The sequence below is a fragment of the Plectropomus leopardus genome, chromosome 23, assembly GCF_026936395.1.
Source record: "Plectropomus leopardus strain MGB_pleo_1.0 chromosome 23, ASM2693639v1, whole genome shotgun sequence".
NCBI lineage: Eukaryota > Metazoa > Chordata > Actinopteri > Perciformes > Serranidae > Plectropomus > Plectropomus leopardus.
In genome coordinates, this window is record NC_142198.1 from 7,732,663 (window position 1) to 7,751,214 (window position 18,552).

The 18,552-nt window shown below is 40.4% G+C and overlaps 1 protein-coding gene across 2 annotated transcripts in view; it reads left to right on the top strand.

Moving 5' to 3' along the window:
- Window positions 1-18,552, top strand: part of dnah2 (dynein, axonemal, heavy chain 2) — an 80,293-nt gene that overhangs the window by 51,215 nt on the left and 10,526 nt on the right. For both annotated transcript variants that reach the window (XM_088073712.1, XM_088073711.1), the window contains exons 58-82: window positions 228-367; window positions 1,705-1,837; window positions 2,215-2,354; window positions 2,480-2,690; window positions 3,454-3,570; window positions 3,749-3,890; window positions 5,178-5,347; window positions 5,697-5,813; window positions 6,851-7,015; window positions 7,123-7,245; window positions 7,478-7,626; window positions 7,730-7,796; window positions 9,368-9,518; window positions 9,650-9,798; window positions 9,942-10,075; window positions 10,937-11,081; window positions 11,322-11,521; window positions 12,325-12,451; window positions 12,766-12,952; window positions 14,595-14,743; window positions 14,994-15,177; window positions 15,436-15,626; window positions 16,234-16,425; window positions 16,717-16,901; window positions 18,042-18,276. In XM_088073712.1, the coding sequence (XP_087929838.1) occupies window positions 228-367; window positions 1,705-1,837; window positions 2,215-2,354; window positions 2,480-2,690; window positions 3,454-3,570; window positions 3,749-3,890; window positions 5,178-5,347; window positions 5,697-5,813; window positions 6,851-7,015; window positions 7,123-7,245; window positions 7,478-7,626; window positions 7,730-7,796; window positions 9,368-9,518; window positions 9,650-9,798; window positions 9,942-10,075; window positions 10,937-11,081; window positions 11,322-11,521; window positions 12,325-12,451; window positions 12,766-12,952; window positions 14,595-14,743; window positions 14,994-15,177; window positions 15,436-15,626; window positions 16,234-16,425; window positions 16,717-16,901; window positions 18,042-18,276 (3,903 nt within the window). The remainder of the gene's footprint in view (window positions 1-227; window positions 368-1,704; window positions 1,838-2,214; window positions 2,355-2,479; window positions 2,691-3,453; window positions 3,571-3,748; window positions 3,891-5,177; window positions 5,348-5,696; window positions 5,814-6,850; window positions 7,016-7,122; window positions 7,246-7,477; window positions 7,627-7,729; window positions 7,797-9,367; window positions 9,519-9,649; window positions 9,799-9,941; window positions 10,076-10,936; window positions 11,082-11,321; window positions 11,522-12,324; window positions 12,452-12,765; window positions 12,953-14,594; window positions 14,744-14,993; window positions 15,178-15,435; window positions 15,627-16,233; window positions 16,426-16,716; window positions 16,902-18,041; window positions 18,277-18,552) is intronic.

Here is an 18,552-nt window from a genome sequence, read left to right on the forward strand (position 1 = left end):
TCTTGCTATCTACTTTGAATGTTCTTTAAAGACAATCTTAATCATGTAAGGCTGACCTGACTGTAGTAAAGTAACATACAGCCTCCAAAATGTATTTAATTTGAATTCTGCTGGATCATGTGCATCTATATATCATTAAAGTTAATTATCTAAACCCATCTGAAGTAATTCAAAACCTAATTCCACATCTCAAGACATGCAATTATTGTGATTCTTCCGATATCTAGGTGTGCAATTCTCTGTCAGAGTCTGCCAGGAAAGACAATGTGGTGGAGACTCCAGCGTCCTTGTCCAGCTACCTGATAGAGCGAGTCAGGAACAACCTGCACATAGTGCTCTGTATGAGCCCAGTGGGAGAGCCCTTCAGGTACATTCTGACATTGTCCCCTGCAGCACAGTGTGTCCTCTAATATATCCTCATCCACACAATGATCCTTACTCATCTTTTTCTCCTCTCTTTGAGAATCTTGTTCACTCTCATTCGACACAAAAGTTTATGGAAATGAACACAGTATGAATCACAGTGCAGTCCTTATAATCTGAAGAGTCCGAGCACTTCGGCAGCTTCTGTCTAGCAGCTGTGCGTGCATTGTTGCCTTAACAACAAGGGGATTACAGGAAACAGCATTTCATTTATTTGTCTTTGTATTTTACACTTAATCGTATACAGGCATTCACACTAGCTTTTATATAGGATCTGTATTTCTCTACTTAGCCAGATTTTTGCTGTTTGTATTAACCAAAGGTAGGAGGAATTTTGCCCTGACAATATTGTTGCTCCACTTTTGATCTGTGCAAGCTGACACACCCAAGGCACTTATGTTTGTAAATAAAGGGAGCAATCATCAACAGGGTTAATATTCCCTGCAGCAGCTCCTCAAAGTCACGCTCGGGACAGTGAGTCGTGCCTCACCATGAGACAGTGTGTTAATGGCTGGCTGACGCTTGGTCTTGTGCAAATGAGGTCTAGTAACTTGACTGATTGTGTAGAAAGGACCTGAGGCTTGCTGTATTTACAAACAGTGTGGATGATGTGGAAGAGAGGGCCAGCTGTCTGCACACACACACACACACATTCAGACGTCGTATTCACACAGATGGACACACATATTCTGTTATTCATTCTCTCTGTCCTTTGTCTCACACACACGCACATATTTGTTCTCACAAAAACACCTTTTATTCCTCAAGCATTGATGGCCTGGTTGCAATTAGCAGCACAGGGTACCGGTCACACATAATGCTGCTAATTGGGCTGGCAGGCAACATTACCCAGAGCTAATCACCATTCTCTCTGTGATGAGGCGTCCTGGCCCTCTGACCACAAGCTGCTAGAAGGATCCATATCATAATGCCAGAGCTCAGGGAGTACACCAATTAACCAGCTAACTTATTGGCTCTCACTGCAGGGCTTCAGCACACTCTGCTGTACCTTACTATAGGAGGTTCTTTGTCATACTGTCATACTGCCTGAAGTTTGTCCTTATTATATGTCTTTTTTCATGTACCCATCTTAAAATACAGCCTTTTGCAGCAAAAGAGCATTAGCTATAATTACTCTGAAGCATATCCAGGGCGCATAATGGCTTAATTATTCCAAACCAACTGCCAAATTTACCATCACTAGTCCACAGGGCTATAATGGATATCATTATATAAACAAATTATATCTGAATAAAGTCAGCAATGGCTGTTTGCCAACAGAAACCGCATCCTCCAGTACCCAGCGCTTGTCAACTGCACCACCATTGACTGGTTCTGTGAGTGGCCCAAAGATGCTCTGATGGAGGTGGCAGAGAGGTACTTGGATGGACTGGAGTTGGGCTCCTTGGAGGGGGTGAGTCGTGCATGGACATGAACATAAACACCTCATATTGCATTGCAACACAAAACTTAGACCTCCACACTGGGTTTTCTAATCCTTTTTCAAGAATTCCACTTGATGTAACTTTGGTGTGATCCAAACAGCGGATTCAAAAGCTTTAGTTGAGCAAGTCTTTACAGAAAATTTAGTGGAACTGTATAAAATTCTTATTTAAAGGTTTCTATTTAAGAAAACAACAGTCTATAACTCTGACTGTGAACTGCACTGAACCCACTTACATCAATCCCCACATCAATATATAGACAGTAAAAATACAACTCCTGAAGCTGCATTCCTCTTGTTTGAATGTCAGATCAACATGTTTACAAATGCTGCTGCATGTTTTGTAGATCCAGACAAAGGTTGCCAGCACCTTTGTGACCACACACCAATCAGTTGTACAGATCTCCCAAAGGATGAAGTTGGAGCTGAGGAGACATAATTATGTGACACCTACTAACTACCTTGAGCTGGTGTCTGGATACAAGAAGTAGGCACCCTCAAACGTTATCCTTTGCTTATTCTCTCATTACACTCTACCTTGAAATGCTTCATGTGTGTCCTTAGGGCCACCTAGATCTGATCGTGTTTGTCTGTGGTTGCGTGTCCATTCAGGCTGTTGGCAGAGAAACGCAGTGAATTGGGGGAGCAGGTGAGCAAGCTGCGTAATGGTCTCTTTAAGATCAGTGACACACGGGAGAAGGTGGAGGCCATGTCTGTAGAGCTCGAGGAGGCCAAGAAGCAGGTGGCTGAGTTCCAGAAACAGTGTGACGAGTACCTGTCTGTCATCGTACAGCAGACGCGAGAGGCTGACAAGCAGCAGAAAGTAAGCACTGCAAACATGTTTACGTGAACACAGAATTACTAAATACATTAAAGTAATAATTTGATTATTGTATTAACTTGTTTCATATCCACTTGACTCACACAGCCATTCTATGGAATTAGCAAATGTTTACAATAGTGCTTTATTTTTTGCAGTTGTCTAATAGGAAAGATACAAATTAGTTAGTTAGTAGTCAATAGGGGGGGGTTTCTATTAACCGTCAAATTCAGAAAAAAGTTGCGAAAAAAAAATCGAAAAAACTCACATTTATTGCAATTCCCAATTTATTCAAAAAATATTTCGCAAAACTGTAGTGGAAACACATTTTTTGCTTTTATACGTAAGTCACATGATGCTACGGCTATGCGCTTGTCAGTGGGAACTAACTCTTCAAAAAATGAGCAGATCAACTGGAAGTTTTGAATCCACAATGCCTCTAAAATTGTGGACTATTACCTCCCAGAAATCCCTCATAGGTGCTCCCACGTATAAGGGGCTCGCCTTTCCATTATCACTCACACAACGCGCCTACATCGCCTTTGACTGGAAATAATGATGGCTAATGTTGGGGCTGCAATAGAAATAAACCTGCTAATGTTTTGAACATCCATCATGTTATTGCCAGAGGAGAAGTGGCTTAACATCACTCAATGGAAACGCAGTCATCTCGCAATTGTGTTTTATCGACATTTCAAAAAATATTTCTGTGTATATCTGTGATGGAAACCTGCCTAATGACTCATTGGTGCTTGTTTGTATTGAGGCGGTGAGTGCTAACAGTGAGAAAATCGGGGCGGAGGAGTTAGAGTGTAAAGCCATGGCTGAGAACGCACAGAGAGATCTGGACGAGGCCCTGCCTGCACTGGAAGAGGCCATGAAGGTAGAACTTTTTCCTGTTGACTCTTGACTCTGCCAGTCCCTCTGTGTGCTAGTAGTGCTGTCTTTTCTGTATGTGCATCTACCCTCTGTCTTAAATTGAGTCAAACATACCTCAGTAAGAAGTATACTCTGCCTTCTTACATCCACACATTCTCTTTGTCTTCCTTTTTTGGATGTAGGCTTTGGAGTCTCTAAATAAGAAGGACATGACAGAGATCAAGTCATATGGCCGTCCCCCGGCACTGGTGGAGACAGTGATGCAGGCTGTCATGACCCTTCTGGGCAAAGAGCCTACCTGGGCAGAGGCCAAGAGACAGCTGGGTGAGAGACAGCAACAGTGCAGAGTTTAGGGATGGATGATGGGAGAGTTTGGCAAACAAAGTTATTGAGAAATTTCAAGTGCTTAAAAAATGAATAGAGTGAAACCAGACAAGTACAAATTGTAAAATGATCCACTATAGAAAGAATCGATGTTACTGAAACGAAAGGGAAGTACAATATTCGACGTCCCATCACTAATGCCATTGGTAAAATACAGAGAGTATTTTGTTCTTTTTTTCAACATGGAATTTATTTTCCAATTTTCTGTACCTCGTCAGTGCAAATTAAAACACACACCCTAATAGAAGAACACAAAACAAAGGTAGTTAGCAAATTAAACACACTCACATTGCAGTGACGTGTTGGATAGAATCATCAACAAATAATCATAAAACAGAAATATCTAAAAGGGTCATTTGATACGTTTTGGCATTGCTGACATAGTACGTTGTCTCCTCTGCCTAACACTGATTTTCTGCAGCCTGGTTCTAAATTTCTTAGTTGCAAGTTGTGGCCAAGGTCAAGAGCGGTGCAAGGGGAACAGGCTATTCTAAATCGAGAAAAACTTTAAAAAAAAAAATTTTAAAAAGTAGCACACTGATTTTATAAAAACTGCCTAATCGGAAATATTGTGTTAAAGCTTATAGTTTGGTCACTTGGTTGCATAATTGTACTTGTGATTCTACATAACAGTATGTTAGTGTGACCAAAATGAACTTGCAAGGGAATGGTTCAAGGTACTTTTATATAGAGCCCCTTCAACAACAAAAGCAATAGTAGAGCAGTAACATCATAATTCCCACTGAAGCACTTTTAGTCTAACATATTTCATTCTGCACACAATTTTCCATTTACACAACATATCTGTCTTGCATTGTTATGTAAAATGCGAAATGCATGCATAAGGCTTCATCTAATAAATTATGAATATCTGAATACTCTTATTTTAATACACTTTTAATCACAATTGAAACTACATCCCTTTATTTTCACTTTACAAAGAGGATTTCAGCAGGAGACAGTAATTATAAGTTTTTTTTTTATTAGATACTCCTTATAGAAGGATTGACCTTCAGCTTTCTTTCTTTTCAAGTGGTGTACATTCTAAGTGCAAACTGCACAGTATTTCCCTTTTGCTGATCACAAAGCTGTAGTGTTCTAATGGAAATAGTTAACAAAAAAATTGAAGGAAATTAATTAATATTAATTGAGAGCCACAATAAGGGCCAAATATTTTTGATTGTTATAGTTTTTTTTGTGAATTTGACCTTGAAATGTTTCTGGCAGGTGAGTCCAATTTCATCAAAACGTTAGTTAACTTTGACAAGGACAATATATCGGACCGTGTGTTGAAGAAGATCGGCCAGTACTGCAAACAGTCAGACTTCCAGCCAGAGATCATTGGCAAAGTATCACTGGCTGCAAAGTCGCTCTGCATGTGGGTCAGAGCCATGGAGGTAATCGCAGCACTCGATCTCAAACACACTCTCATACATGCTTGCAGATATGAACAGTCACCATCAATTCATAAGCACACATAATAGTTAGTAATTTCTTATTTGTAATTATTGTTTGTATAGTTATTTAAGACAAGCAGACTGGTGCAAATTTGGGCACTGTGAGCACAGATGTACAAATCCACAGTGAGATGTATGCACTTCATAAAAGAAGCAGAAAGCATTTGCCAAAATAAGCACAGCAGAGGAAATATCATGAAAGAATGAGACCTATTTGTTAAATTAATATATACACATAGAAAAATTGAAAGTAAAACTAAATCTGTGGATGTGTACACTTATCCTCCAGGTGTATGGGCGTATCTACAGGGTGGTGGAGCCAAAGCGGGCCCAACTGAACGCTGCCATGGCCCAGTTGGCAGAGAAACAGGCTGCTCTGGCTGCTGCCCAGAGCAAACTACGAGAGGTATGGAGCCCAGTGCATCCACCAACCAGCCCAAAAAACTTTCAGATATTAGCTCAAGTCACGTTTATATACGAATGCAGCAGTAGCATAATAGTAGGTCCAATTTTCATCTGATATGACTAATCTGATCATTTTAAAGTTCTTTCGCCACTCAAAAATATGTTTTTTTGAAAATTTCTGACCTGGACTATACAGACTTGTATATGTGCAATGTTTGTCATTAGAAAGGTGTAACAAAACATTTTTTACTGAAGGGGGTGATGCCTATGCACCTGTCTAAAATTTGAGATTGAAACATGCCCTCGGTAAAATAGATTAGGTACGTGACTAATACGAAAGCCAATTGCTGTCCAACAGGAGAGACACATATTAATGGGAAAAAGACATCGACACAGCACTGGCAAAGAAACCTGAAACCTCCAGAGCAAATTGTCAGGAATTCGAACAGTTAGTATCAGCACAGTCAAAGTTTTAACAGCAAACATGGTACTGTGTGCAGTTTTTGGATTTAAACCGAACCCTGGAGATTCCTTCCAAACCCCCCATCATAGCATATATTACTGTTAGTGTCACAACTGCTAATGCTGCATCAGCCACTGCCTGTTAGCCTACACGCTAAAAAGCTATCAAACAACATAAATCAACAAATCTGTTAGTTGCTGATTTTGGTGCACAACAGATTCTTCATCTGAGATTGAGTCTAACTGAGGCTCAAACCATCTTGATGCGCACTGGTCCTTCACCAGTCACTGGTCTAGCCCTAATAGAGCTGTGCCTCCTCCAAACAGTGGTGGTGGATGGGGCGAAGTCCAGACCCAGAATTTCTCAGTGACAAAGAAAGAGTAGATCTTCTTCTGGCCTTTAACTTTTTCTGTGGGAAAACCATGTTCAACAAAATATTTATCATAGCAGAGTGTTTTTCCATACATTCGAACGTGTCTTTAATATAACTGCCATGCATGCGTGTGTGTGTGTGTGTGTGTGTGTGTGTGTGTGTGTGTGTGTGTGTGTGTGTGTGTGTGTGTGTGTGTGTGAAGGTGGGGGAGAAGCTAGATCAGCTAAAAAAGCAGCATGCTGAGAAGCTGACCATGAAGGAGAATTTGAAAAAGAAATCTGATGAAATGGAGGTGAAACTGGACCGAGCTGACAAATTGGTGACTGGACTTGCTGGAGAGAGGGTCCGCTGGGAGGAGAGAGTAACTGTAAGGCCATACACGAGCACACACACAACAAAAATTGAAAAAAAATAATAATTACACGCACATGCACACGTGTACCTAAGTAATCAGGGTGTATGTTTTTGGTCCAGGGTCTTGAAGAAAACATGGGATATCTGGTGGGAGACTGTCTGCTAGCAGCGTCTTTCCTGTCCTACATGGGACCCTTTCTTTCCAACTATAGAGACGAGCTGCTTGCCATCTGGATGAAGGAGGTGAAACACACAGACCCTCAGACACTCACTTCATAAAAACATACCCTCATGTGCTGTTCAGTGAAAAGTTTTCCAAATATGTTTACTACCACCACATTTATGAGCAAGTCATGTTTTTCCTCTTGAAGTGTTAAACTGTAATTGAAGTTAATAATAATTATGGGTGTTTTTCCACAAAGCCCACAAAGCCCCATGTTTGAGATCACTCCTTCTTTCTTCTCCCTTTACTCAGGTAGTGGACTTGGCGATCCCATGCACACCAGGATTCAGTTTTGCAACTTTTATGTCCAAGCCTACAGTGGTGAGGGACTGGAACATTCAGGGCCTGCCCTCTGACGCATTCTCCACTGAGAATGGAGTTATCGTCACTCGCGGAAACCGGTCAGTACATATCAGCAATCTTTGATTTGGATTTAGTGATCTTCACTGTTCAAAATTTGTTTCATACTGAAGATACAAGTTGACTTGTTTTAATTCTTTCAAGATGGCCACTGATGGTGGACCCTCAAGGCCAGTCTCTGAAGTGGATTAAGAATATGGAGATGAACAGAGTAAGTCTCGACTTAGCCGATCTCATTCTGATTCAGATTCAGTGGTATTGTGTCTTTATTGTTGGAGAGTTACATTTCTGGAACGATCATGGATATCTGAGTATCTGCATAGGATACACTGTTTTGCTTAAAGCCCAGTTCAGACCAAAGACATGCTACAAGACAAAACTGTTTTAGCGGAAAAAAAGTTTCAGTGCTGTGAAGTGAACTGGCCGTCATAGCTTAACTCAAGCTGGCTGCAACGCCAACAGTTGGTTTTGGAACATGAGTCACGTCACCTTTTTCAGCAGCCAATTGTGTTGTAGCAAAGTCAGCTGGTCAAATCAAAACAACCTCAGATGGTGTGTTCACTTGCTGCTGCATTCTCAGCAGCCCTCTGTCTTTGTCTGCATGCGGTTTCGGACAGTGGCTCACTGCTGCTGCTCGCTGTATGTGCTCATAGACACATGGACCTAGTCATTGACTGAGTATTTGGCACTGTTTTTTTTAAATTATTTTGGCATAATTATTATGATTATTGTTCATCTGAGGCTTAGGCTGTTTTGTTTATGTTTTTGCTGTTTCATCATCATCATAACCAGAGATGCAGCTCCAGCAAGTATCTCACTATTGCTACTCTCACTTTTATTTTAAGGAGCCACGAATTACATTTAGCTAAAAAAATAAGCCTGAAAAGATGGAAATCAGAATGGATGTACAGATTGTTGCTACGGAGATTATAAACCGCCTCATCCAGTTGTATTGGTGTAAACTGGCAGGTTTTAGGAGCATTGTAGGCACATCGCAAGTAGGTGCACGTTTCAACTTGTCCTGTGTATCTTTGGTCTAAACAGTGCTAAAGATTGCTCAGAAAAGACAGGGAATACGAACATTTCAGTGTATTTACAGCTACAATGCTAAAGTTGTATGCAGCAGATCACATTTCAGCACAGCTTGGGTCAAAGTTCAACAGAACTCTCGGTGGATCTGCACATTACGCTGCTCATTACACCTTAAAACAACTTGATGCAATTGTGCCACTGTCAAGTGCATTTCAGGAGACATCATGCTTAACACTGCGTACTGTTTAACACATGAGGCTCGTCCTCATTAGCAACAAGAAAACAAGAAGAATAAGAAGATTATAACCTATATTCTTAGTTGATAAATTTGTACAACTAAAGCTGCCTCAGATAATCACAAATTCAAAACTGCAGTTCATCAGACCCAATTTCAGGACTGGCTAACTTGATTCCCCATGAGTAAATGCTGAAATTGGTACGACTGCCTTCACATGCCTGCACATTATAAATAGAATTCACTTCAAATGACACTCGAAAAGGCTCATCCCATTGGATTAATTAAACTTTAAAGTTTGAACATTTTTGGAGATGTGAGTCATAATTTCTGATGCTGTTTGTATGTGCTTGTGTGTGACAGGCCGTGTTTTGTTGTGTGTTTGATCCCTGTTTTGTTTCTCCAAAGAGACTTTCACCCGAATGAGACTACCTGATTAAATTAAAGTTATACATAATTCATTTCTCTTCCGTCCTCCTGTGTGTGTGTGTGTGTGTGTATGTCCACATGAGCAGGGCCTGAAAGTAATTGACTTTCAAATGCCAGACTACCTGCGGGTGTTGGAGAACGCCGTCCAGTTTGGGAATCCTGTTTTGCTGCAGAATGTCCAGGAGGACTTGGACCCATCCCTTAACCCAATTCTCAACAAATCCCTGACACGGATAGGTCAGACACACACAAAAAACACACAATCAAAAATGAAAATACCAGCTGTTAAAGTTTTCTGAGGTAAGTTTTCAGTTAATTGAGTGAATCCTTGTGTGTATGTGTGCACATTTGTGTGCGTTTTTTGTCAGGCGGCAGACTGATGCTGAAGCTGGGTGATAAAGAGGTCGAGTACAGTCCAGAGTTTCGTTTCTACATCACCACCAAGCTGTCGAACCCCCACTACACACCAGAGATTTCTACAAAGACCACCATAGTCAACTTCGCGGTCAAGGAGCAGGTGTGTGTTTGTCTGTGTGTGTATGTTTTGGCTCTGGTTTATTATTGCTCTCAATTTTGTGTTTGTGTATCCTAATTTTTCTGCACATACAGTTTGAGAGTATGAGCTGCTGCCTTAAATTGTCTGTGTGTGTGCGTGTATAGGGTCTTGAAGCCCAACTGCTGGGAATTGTGGTGCGTAAGGAGCGTCCAGAGCTAGAAGAACAGAAGGACTCTTTGGTGATCAGCATTGCCTCTGGCAAGAAAAGCCTGCAGGAGCTGGAGGATGAGATCCTCAGGTTGTTCGGCTTGTAACGTTAATAGTAGTTTTATTTTTTGATGTCTCGCTAATGTTAAGTACACCTCAAGTAGCAGTAGTCATAGCAGCAGATCTCCCTCAGAATCAGTGATTATAAATGCATCAAGGTCAAGATTTACTTAAGGCCCAAAAAAATAGCAAAAAAAAAAAAAAAACTAATAGTCTGCAACTATAACATTACCGGTAATGTTACTGCTAGCTAGTTGAAAATTCACAACCACCTAGCTCTACACTATCAGCTATTGTTTGTCATTTATTGGTGCAACAAGCTCTTCTTAGAGGAGTAGCAGATAACACCCAACCCCAGCTGTATAATGCAACCTGATTCCTTCACATAAACAGGTAACTTGGTTCAGTCTCAAGGTTTTCTTCCACTATTGCAATATTTAAAAACAATCGTAAAAAATAGATAGGATTTATTATTATTTAATATGTTAAGGAATTACATGACTTTTTTTTAAAACATATTCTCATTAAACTGGTTGGTAAAACAGGAAAAAAAGAATTAGATGATAAACAAAATAAACCAATACCAAATACCACCAGTTTAGCCAAAACAAAAGAGGACAAAACACGCTGAGATTGATAGACTTTGCTCTTAAACATCAAACCAAGCTCCATCCTTTCTCCAGGCCAGTTATATCAGACTTCATCCTTTGAGATGTAGTTATACAGGACTTATTTCTAATATGGCAGTTCTTAAATTTTTTATGTATATGAACCCTTGTACGTTTGTGTTTGCAAATGTTTCCCTTGGTCTGTTATGCAGTGGGTTACTGTTTTGTTGTATTTATGTATATAGGGTCATTTTGGTGTTTTATGCGTATCTCTACTGTACCAGGCTGCTGAATGAAGCAACTGGCTCACTGCTGGATGATGTGCAGCTGGTTAACATCCTGCAAACATCCAAAGTGACGGCCACTGAGGTTTCAGAGCAGCTGGAGAGCAGTGAACAGACCGAGATCAAGATCGACTCTGCTAGAGAGGTCAGTGTACTGATAAAGGGATTGGGAGAGAGGAGGATTTGGGTCTTATGATAGTATGGATACCTTTAAGGGTTTTGGACTTTTGGTGAGATAATTAATGAGGGTACTGGAAAGTTGTGATAGGAATTTGCCTTTAGTTAATGACTACATAGTTGTAATATTGTAATTGATAATGGAAATAGTTTATTTACATTCAAGTTTGTGCATACAGTATATAACTTAAGTGCTCTCTTGTAACAGGCCTATCGCCCATGTGCCCAACGAGCCTCCGTTCTCTTCTTCATCTTAAATGACATGGGCCGCATTGACCCAATGTACCAGTTCTCACTGGATGCCTACATTAACCTGTTCAACCTCAGCATAGAAAAGAGCAAGCGCAGCCACAAGCTGGAGGAAAGGATTACCAACCTCAATGACTACCACACATATGCAGTGTACAGGTGAGCAAGGACGCATCAAGAAAGGCCTTTTTTATAAATCACCTGTGTTTGCATGCAGGTCTTTGTTGGTCGAGTGAATTCCACTCAGAAAATGTTTTGCATAGACCAAGAAAAACCTTTGCCCTTTTTTATGTTGCAAAATAAGCTGTCTAACTGTGCTGACAAATGGAAAAAGCACTTTACGGTTTTACACTTATTAACACATTCTCACAGTCTTGCACTGATGACGGCAGACTTTTCATGGAGCTTGCCTGCCCATCAGTAGCAACTTGGGCTTCAGTGTCTTGCTGAAGGACACTTTGAGATGTGGACGGGAGGAACTAAGGATTGCATCACAAACCCTGCAACTGATGGTGAACTTGCTGAACCACAGCTGTGAAGTCAGACATTCCTATAGCATCATAACCCTTACAGAAGCAAGCAGTTGTGTCTTTGATAAAGACATTTATATCATGACTTATTAGTTCATATGTTGGCTTTAGAAAAAAGGCAAAAAAAATGTCTTGAAAACTGCAGGGCTCCATTAGACTGTCTGATGAAGAACTGTGTTGCTTAAAACAAAACGCCACTACTTGTTTGGTGCAATAAATAAGTGATAACTGGAGCCCTGCAGTATGCAAGCCATTTTTTTTGCCTTTTTACTATTTACTCACCTTTGGTTCAGCACCTGCTCCAAGTTTTGATTGGATGTGCGTGCACACTTTTGCTTCTTTTTATTGGAATTATAAGTTTATGATTCAATCAATCGGAATTGTACACTCTGTGAACTAACTTGAGTTAACTCAGTGTGTTGTCCTCTGCAGGTACACATGTCGCGGCCTGTTTGAGGTACACAAGCTGCTCTTCAGCTTCCAGATGTGTGCCAAAATCCTGGAGGTGGCTGGCAAACTCAACATAGATGAGTACAGCTTCTTTCTCCGAGGAGGAATTGTAAGAAAACGCATAACACACAGAAACATGTTGTTTTTTCATCTCATTTGATTTAAGATAATCTAACAGCACAACCCTTTTATTTTAAAAGGCTTGAAACACAGTAAATGCCCCAAAAGACCACTGTGTCTTTAAATGTTGAGCCACATAGAAGTTACGCTTCTACTCAAAGATTTCCATGGCACTTAGGGAATATGTTTTTCATGATAACTTCTCTTTGCCAGTGAATTTCTTAATATCCCTGGGACAGGCCTGGTGCTGTGTGATTGATATGCTGCTGGGTTGTTTGGTCTCTTTATTGGCTGTGCTTCTAGGTACTTGATAGGGAGGATCAGATGGATAACCCCTGCACCAGTTGGCTGGTAGACTCCAGCTGGGACAACATCACAGAGCTGGACAAGCTGCCCAACTTCCACGGCATCATGGCCTCTTTTGAACAGAACCCTCGAGACTGGAACCTTTGGTTCACCAGTGCTGAGCCAGAGAACGCCACACTACCAGGTCTGAATGTGTTACAGGGGCTTTTCTTTTTCTTTGGTACTTTGTTACTGAAGAATATTCTTCCCAATAGTAACAATGGGCCTCATTCATCAATGTCTCCCAAGGTCCTCTCTTGCAAAGAGAAGTCTGCATTTGATTCATGCTGTGTTCTCTTTTTTTGTATTTCTTTTTATTTTATTTTATTTAGTTTTCATCACAAACATATACAAACTAAGTAACAAAACCAAACAATCCATATATACACAAAATAAAACAAAAGAAGGCAAGACTGGACATGGATACAAACATATTAGCCAATTGCATTAAGAAAAGGGGGGGAAATGGATAAGAGTAACAAAACTTTCACCTGACAAAGACTTCAGTTAATCAATGGGAAATGATATGTCTAATTATTGGGCCCCAGGCACACTCAAATTTGTCCAGCAGACTCAGCATACTGTTTCGAATTCTCTCTGTGTATACCTGGACTAATTCCCTTAGCCATCTAGAGAAACAAGGAGCACTGGTAGCCCTCCAATCATTAAGAACTGTTCTCTTAGCTACTTACAAGCAGACCATCAGGCTTTCCTGCACAGCATGTGACGATGCAAGATGAAAAACGTTGGGAGAAATGTGCAGAGGGTGGAGCACTGGATTCAGAAAAAAACCCTCTTTTTCTGGTGGAGGTATTTTTTGCAGAAAGTGAACACCAAATAAGCTGTCATATTTAGCAGCGTCAGGAGTGGACACAAAATAACTCAAAAGATTCTACAAATATTTGTTAATCAGCCACCTGCAATTGCAGCCTTTATGCATTACAAACGCAACTTTCAAGACAGAGATAAGTGCCACTACAAGAAGTGTGTGTGTGTGTTCAGATGGAGACAGAGAAGCAGGGGAGACAGAGAGGGGGAGAGAAGGTGAAGGTGGACGATTTCCCATAATTTTTCTGCAAGACATGAAGACCTTACTCTGAACACTGCTTCAGTTTTTGTCCAGCCCGTCCATGGCATGGTTCCTTTTAACAGGACTGGTGAGAACTGAAGTGTTAGTGCTGTGTTTATTTTAAAGTCCATAATACCTTTTAAGTAATAAAAACAATTAATAAAATATCATAAATTGCAGATACTATTGGAATATAAATCCTATAATATTATGCAGCTGTGGAGTTGAAAAAAAATGTATTAACCCATTATTCTGACATGTCAGCACAAAATGTGCATAAGAGTGCCCTTCTGTGTGCGTAGATTCTGTTCTTACCTAAGAGCAAATCCCAAATAAGAGAACATTGGTGAATGTTAGAATCATCGTAAAAACTGCTTAAGTTATTAAGAATTTTTTTAAGAATGGTTGGTGAATGAGGCCAAATGATATAGAACTAACTAGACTGACATTTGTATGTGAAAAGCTGGTTCATGTTGCTCAGCATTGACATATTTCATTATCAATATGATGAAGCATAATTCTATCCTGCATTTGTTTAGCCTTTACCCTCATTATGTCTTTTGTTTGCAACCCTTTTCACCTCTCGTTTTTTACTCCCCTCACTGAATCGTCTACATCATGTTAATTATACATCCTCTCATCTTGTTTCCAAACTGCCCTCCTTCACCCCTGAACTCCCTGGTTTTACCCCTTCTCTCTTTCATGTCTTTTCTTCTAGGTGATTGGGAGAATAACTGTAATGAGCTCCAGAAGATGCTGATAGTGCGCTCTCTGCGTCAGGACCGCGTCTCCTTGTGCGTCACCTCCTTCATTGTTAATAACCTCGGCTTTCGCTTTGTGGAGCCGCCTGTGCTCGACATGAAGGCTGTGAGTGTCTGCTGTCATTCATTTAATCCTTGTTGCTTCTTGAGTATTACATTTGAAGCTTTGACTTTGAATGAAAAAGTTGTTTAATATGTCTCATTTGCGTAATTCCGTTTGATTGTAGCTCACATAAAATCTTCACAAAGCCCATCACAATGTGTCTGTTAAGTGTCAATTGAGTTGTATCTCGTTGGCTTATCTCAGTCTCACTTTTCTGTCCTTCTTTGCTTACTTTACAATGTCGTATTCTCAGGTTGTGGAAGAATCCACCAGCACTACTCCTCTTATCTTTGTTCTGTCGCCTGGGGTGGACCCCACAGGAGCCCTGCTGCAGCTGGCTGAGGCCTCTAGTATGAGCAAGCACTTCCATGCTCTCTCTCTGGGCCAGGGGCAGGCCCCCATTGCCAAGAGCATGATAGAGGAAGGCGTCAAGAATGGTTCGACACCAATACGTCTTTCTTTCTGCTCTTATGTCTCCTGGTTTATTCAGTTACTTAGAAGTGATATTTTTCTCCCACAACTATTTCATTTAGTTTCTTAAGTGACTTGTGTGTGACAATATGTACAAAGCACTTGGGTTATGCATTTTCTTCTTATGATTACCACAATATTACCTGAACACTCACAAACAACTAGAAATTCAAATCTAAACAAGGTATACCATCTTATCCCAAGCTGTGTTTTCCTTTGCTAAGGTCACTGGGTGTTCCTTGCCAACTGTCACCTCTCTCTCTCCTGGATGCCCGAGCTGGACAAGCTGGTGGAGCAACTGCAGGTGCAGAAGCCCCACTCAAACTTCAGACTCTGGCTCAGCTCTTCGCCACACCCTGAATTTCCCATAACCATCCTGCAGGCTGGCATTAAGATGACCACTGAACCTCCAAAGGTGGATGTCCTCACACACACACACGCACGCACGCACGCACGCGCGTGCGCACACACACACACACATTTGAGATATCATCTACTATATAGGCATAATAAACATGTAGGGTTGTAATGCTTTGAGATTCTCATGGTACGATAACTGTCTCAGAACATATTACAGATTTATGGTATATAGTATAACGCAGCTAGTATTGTTGTTATAATTATCATTTACAAATGGCCTTAAAGGAATCAAAACAGTGTTTTAGTTGAACAAACTTTATTTTGAATTGAAACTTGAGACCATTTTTTAAGAAAGTATGTGAAAAAAGGCAATTGAAGGGTAAAGGAGATACACATGGGAAAGAGAGATTCTCTGATTCGTCTGATTGCACTTTTTTAGTATCACAAAAAGTAAATGCACACAAAATGATGACCATCATCTTTCATACCAGAGTATACCGTGAAACTGTTATATTGCAACTCTATATACATGTCAACAAATTAAACATAGATATATGTACATTGAGTTTTATTTGCCTACACATATTTTGCATTAAGATATGCAGTGCATCCCATATGTGACACCCTCCACAGTTTTAACACTGCCCCCCTTTTGTTTTCAGGGTGTGAAAGCCAACATGAAGCGTCTGTACCAGCTGGTGACGGAGGCTCAATTCAACCGCTGCTCAAAACCTGTATTTTACAGGAAGATGCTCTTCTCCCTCTGCTTTTTTCACAGCATCCTACTGGAAAGGAAGAAGTTTTTACAACTGGGCTGGAACATAATCTATGGATTCAACGATTCTGATTTTGAGGTCAGAGTCTCATCTGATACTGACAAAACTGTGAGAGCTGGAAGCCATTTTATTCCCTGTCAGAGTGAAGGCCAGTTAGACTAATGGACAATGACATTCTAGTTCAAACGTATGAAATTGAATCCCATTTATTGCTTTTTTTTTAAACATTTATTTCTCTCCATTCTGTCTTTACTTTTTCAGTCTGCTTTCTGCAGCAGAGAATTTTTACTTGCTTTACTTCTTTCTCTGTATCTTGCATTTCAAAGTCAGTCTTTTCAGATCATCACCTTGCTGCACCCCTTTCAATAGGTGAGTGAGAGTCTGCTGAGTCTGTACCTGGATGAGTATGAGGAGATTCCCTGGGATGCGCTGAAGTACCTCATTGCTGGCGTAAACTACGGCGGTCATGTAACAGATGACTGGGACAGGCGTCTTCTAACCACATACATCAATGACTACTTCTGTGATGCTGCCGTAAACACGACCTTCTTCAAGTGAGACACTGTAACACAGACACATTTATTTCTCCACGTCTTAGTGTATACTACCATCAATTTAATCATTATTTAAAAAGTGCACACTGCTTGTAATTTATTAAGTTTTATGAACTACAGTATGTTTTGCAGATATTGACTTGCTGCGATACGTAGATATTTAAGTCTTCAAATGTATACAGTCCATGATCTTCCTGGGTGGAAGCAAACTATAGCTGCAGTGAGGTGGTAGAAGCCATATCAACTGCCTGCTGAAACTCCTTGCGGATTGCAGAGTACCAGCACCACCAAGTGCACAATCAGATAATTACAATTTGGGAAATGCTGAGAATTTGTTGCACTTTCAAGAAAATTTTCATCCTCAGCCTCTGTCCTTTTATTTTGTGACCACTCCTGCCATTTCTAACCAATCACTCTAAAAATATATGTGTATTTACAACATTTGTATTTATACATGTATATTTAAAGAATAAGCTTTCTAGCACTCCATACATTAAGGCGGGATGCTATAAGATAGTTACTTTCAGTTGAGGTTGGAGACAGTGAGGGAGTGTCCTGCAGTACTATGAAACCAATACCACTTCAATACCACAACTCCTCCCAATTAAATTTATTTAGATATCAATATACTAGCACTCAAGTGGTTTTGGCACTAATGTGGATTGGGTTATTGTACTGCTGGACCTGCATTATTACATCTCATTTAATTCAAAGAGATGAAAATAATCTTCACAGGGAAGTTGGGTCGTGGGTCATTGTATTGACAGGAAATAAAATTGAGATAACAATGGCTCCAAAGCTGCACTCTAAAACAGATCAAAAGCTGTGTGATATTAAACACTGCACTGATGGCAATGAAACAAATGAAGGCAATATCTTTGTTGGCAACATCACAAGTTAGATGCATATCTACAACATTGCACTAGTTGTTAATATTGTATAGTATACTGATAAGATAATCTACAGTTTGTCCAGAAATAAGCTCAAAATATGCTTGTAAAATTTACCTATGCAGATAACCTAAGTTCAAAACATGCAGGTGGTGATTTTTCTACCATATGATTGCACTTTTGCTGTATCATTGTACACTACATTATATAGCACTGACTTTGTATTATTTCAACCTCCTTCATCTGTTAGGTTGTCCTCCCTGAACTCCTACTACATCCCCCGTGACGGTCCCCAGTCCTCATACAAGGAATACATTAGTATGCTGCCGCCCACAGAGCACCCCGAGGTGTTTGGCCAGCACTCTAATGCCGACATTGCAAGCCAGATCGCTGAGACCAGGACGCTGTTTGACACCCTGCTCTCCCTGCAGCCCCAGGTCACCAGCACCACTGCTGCAGGGGCGAAGCCCAGTAGAGAGGATAAGGTGAGGGGAAGCATTGTGGGAGAAAGGGAGGGCAGTGATGACTAGTTGAGTGGAAATACACTAAACTTAATAGACTAGTTTCATGCGATTAGACCAACAATTATACATTTACACAGTTGAGCATACATGGCTTACAGAGAGTAATTTCTGTTACAGAGTACGTAGTATAGGCATGAATTTAAGCATCTCCATGTAGTTAAAGTAGAATTTGTGAAATTCTTTCTCTCCTCTTTAAATCTGCATAGCATTATTGCTCTTAGCAGCATGAAATTTGAG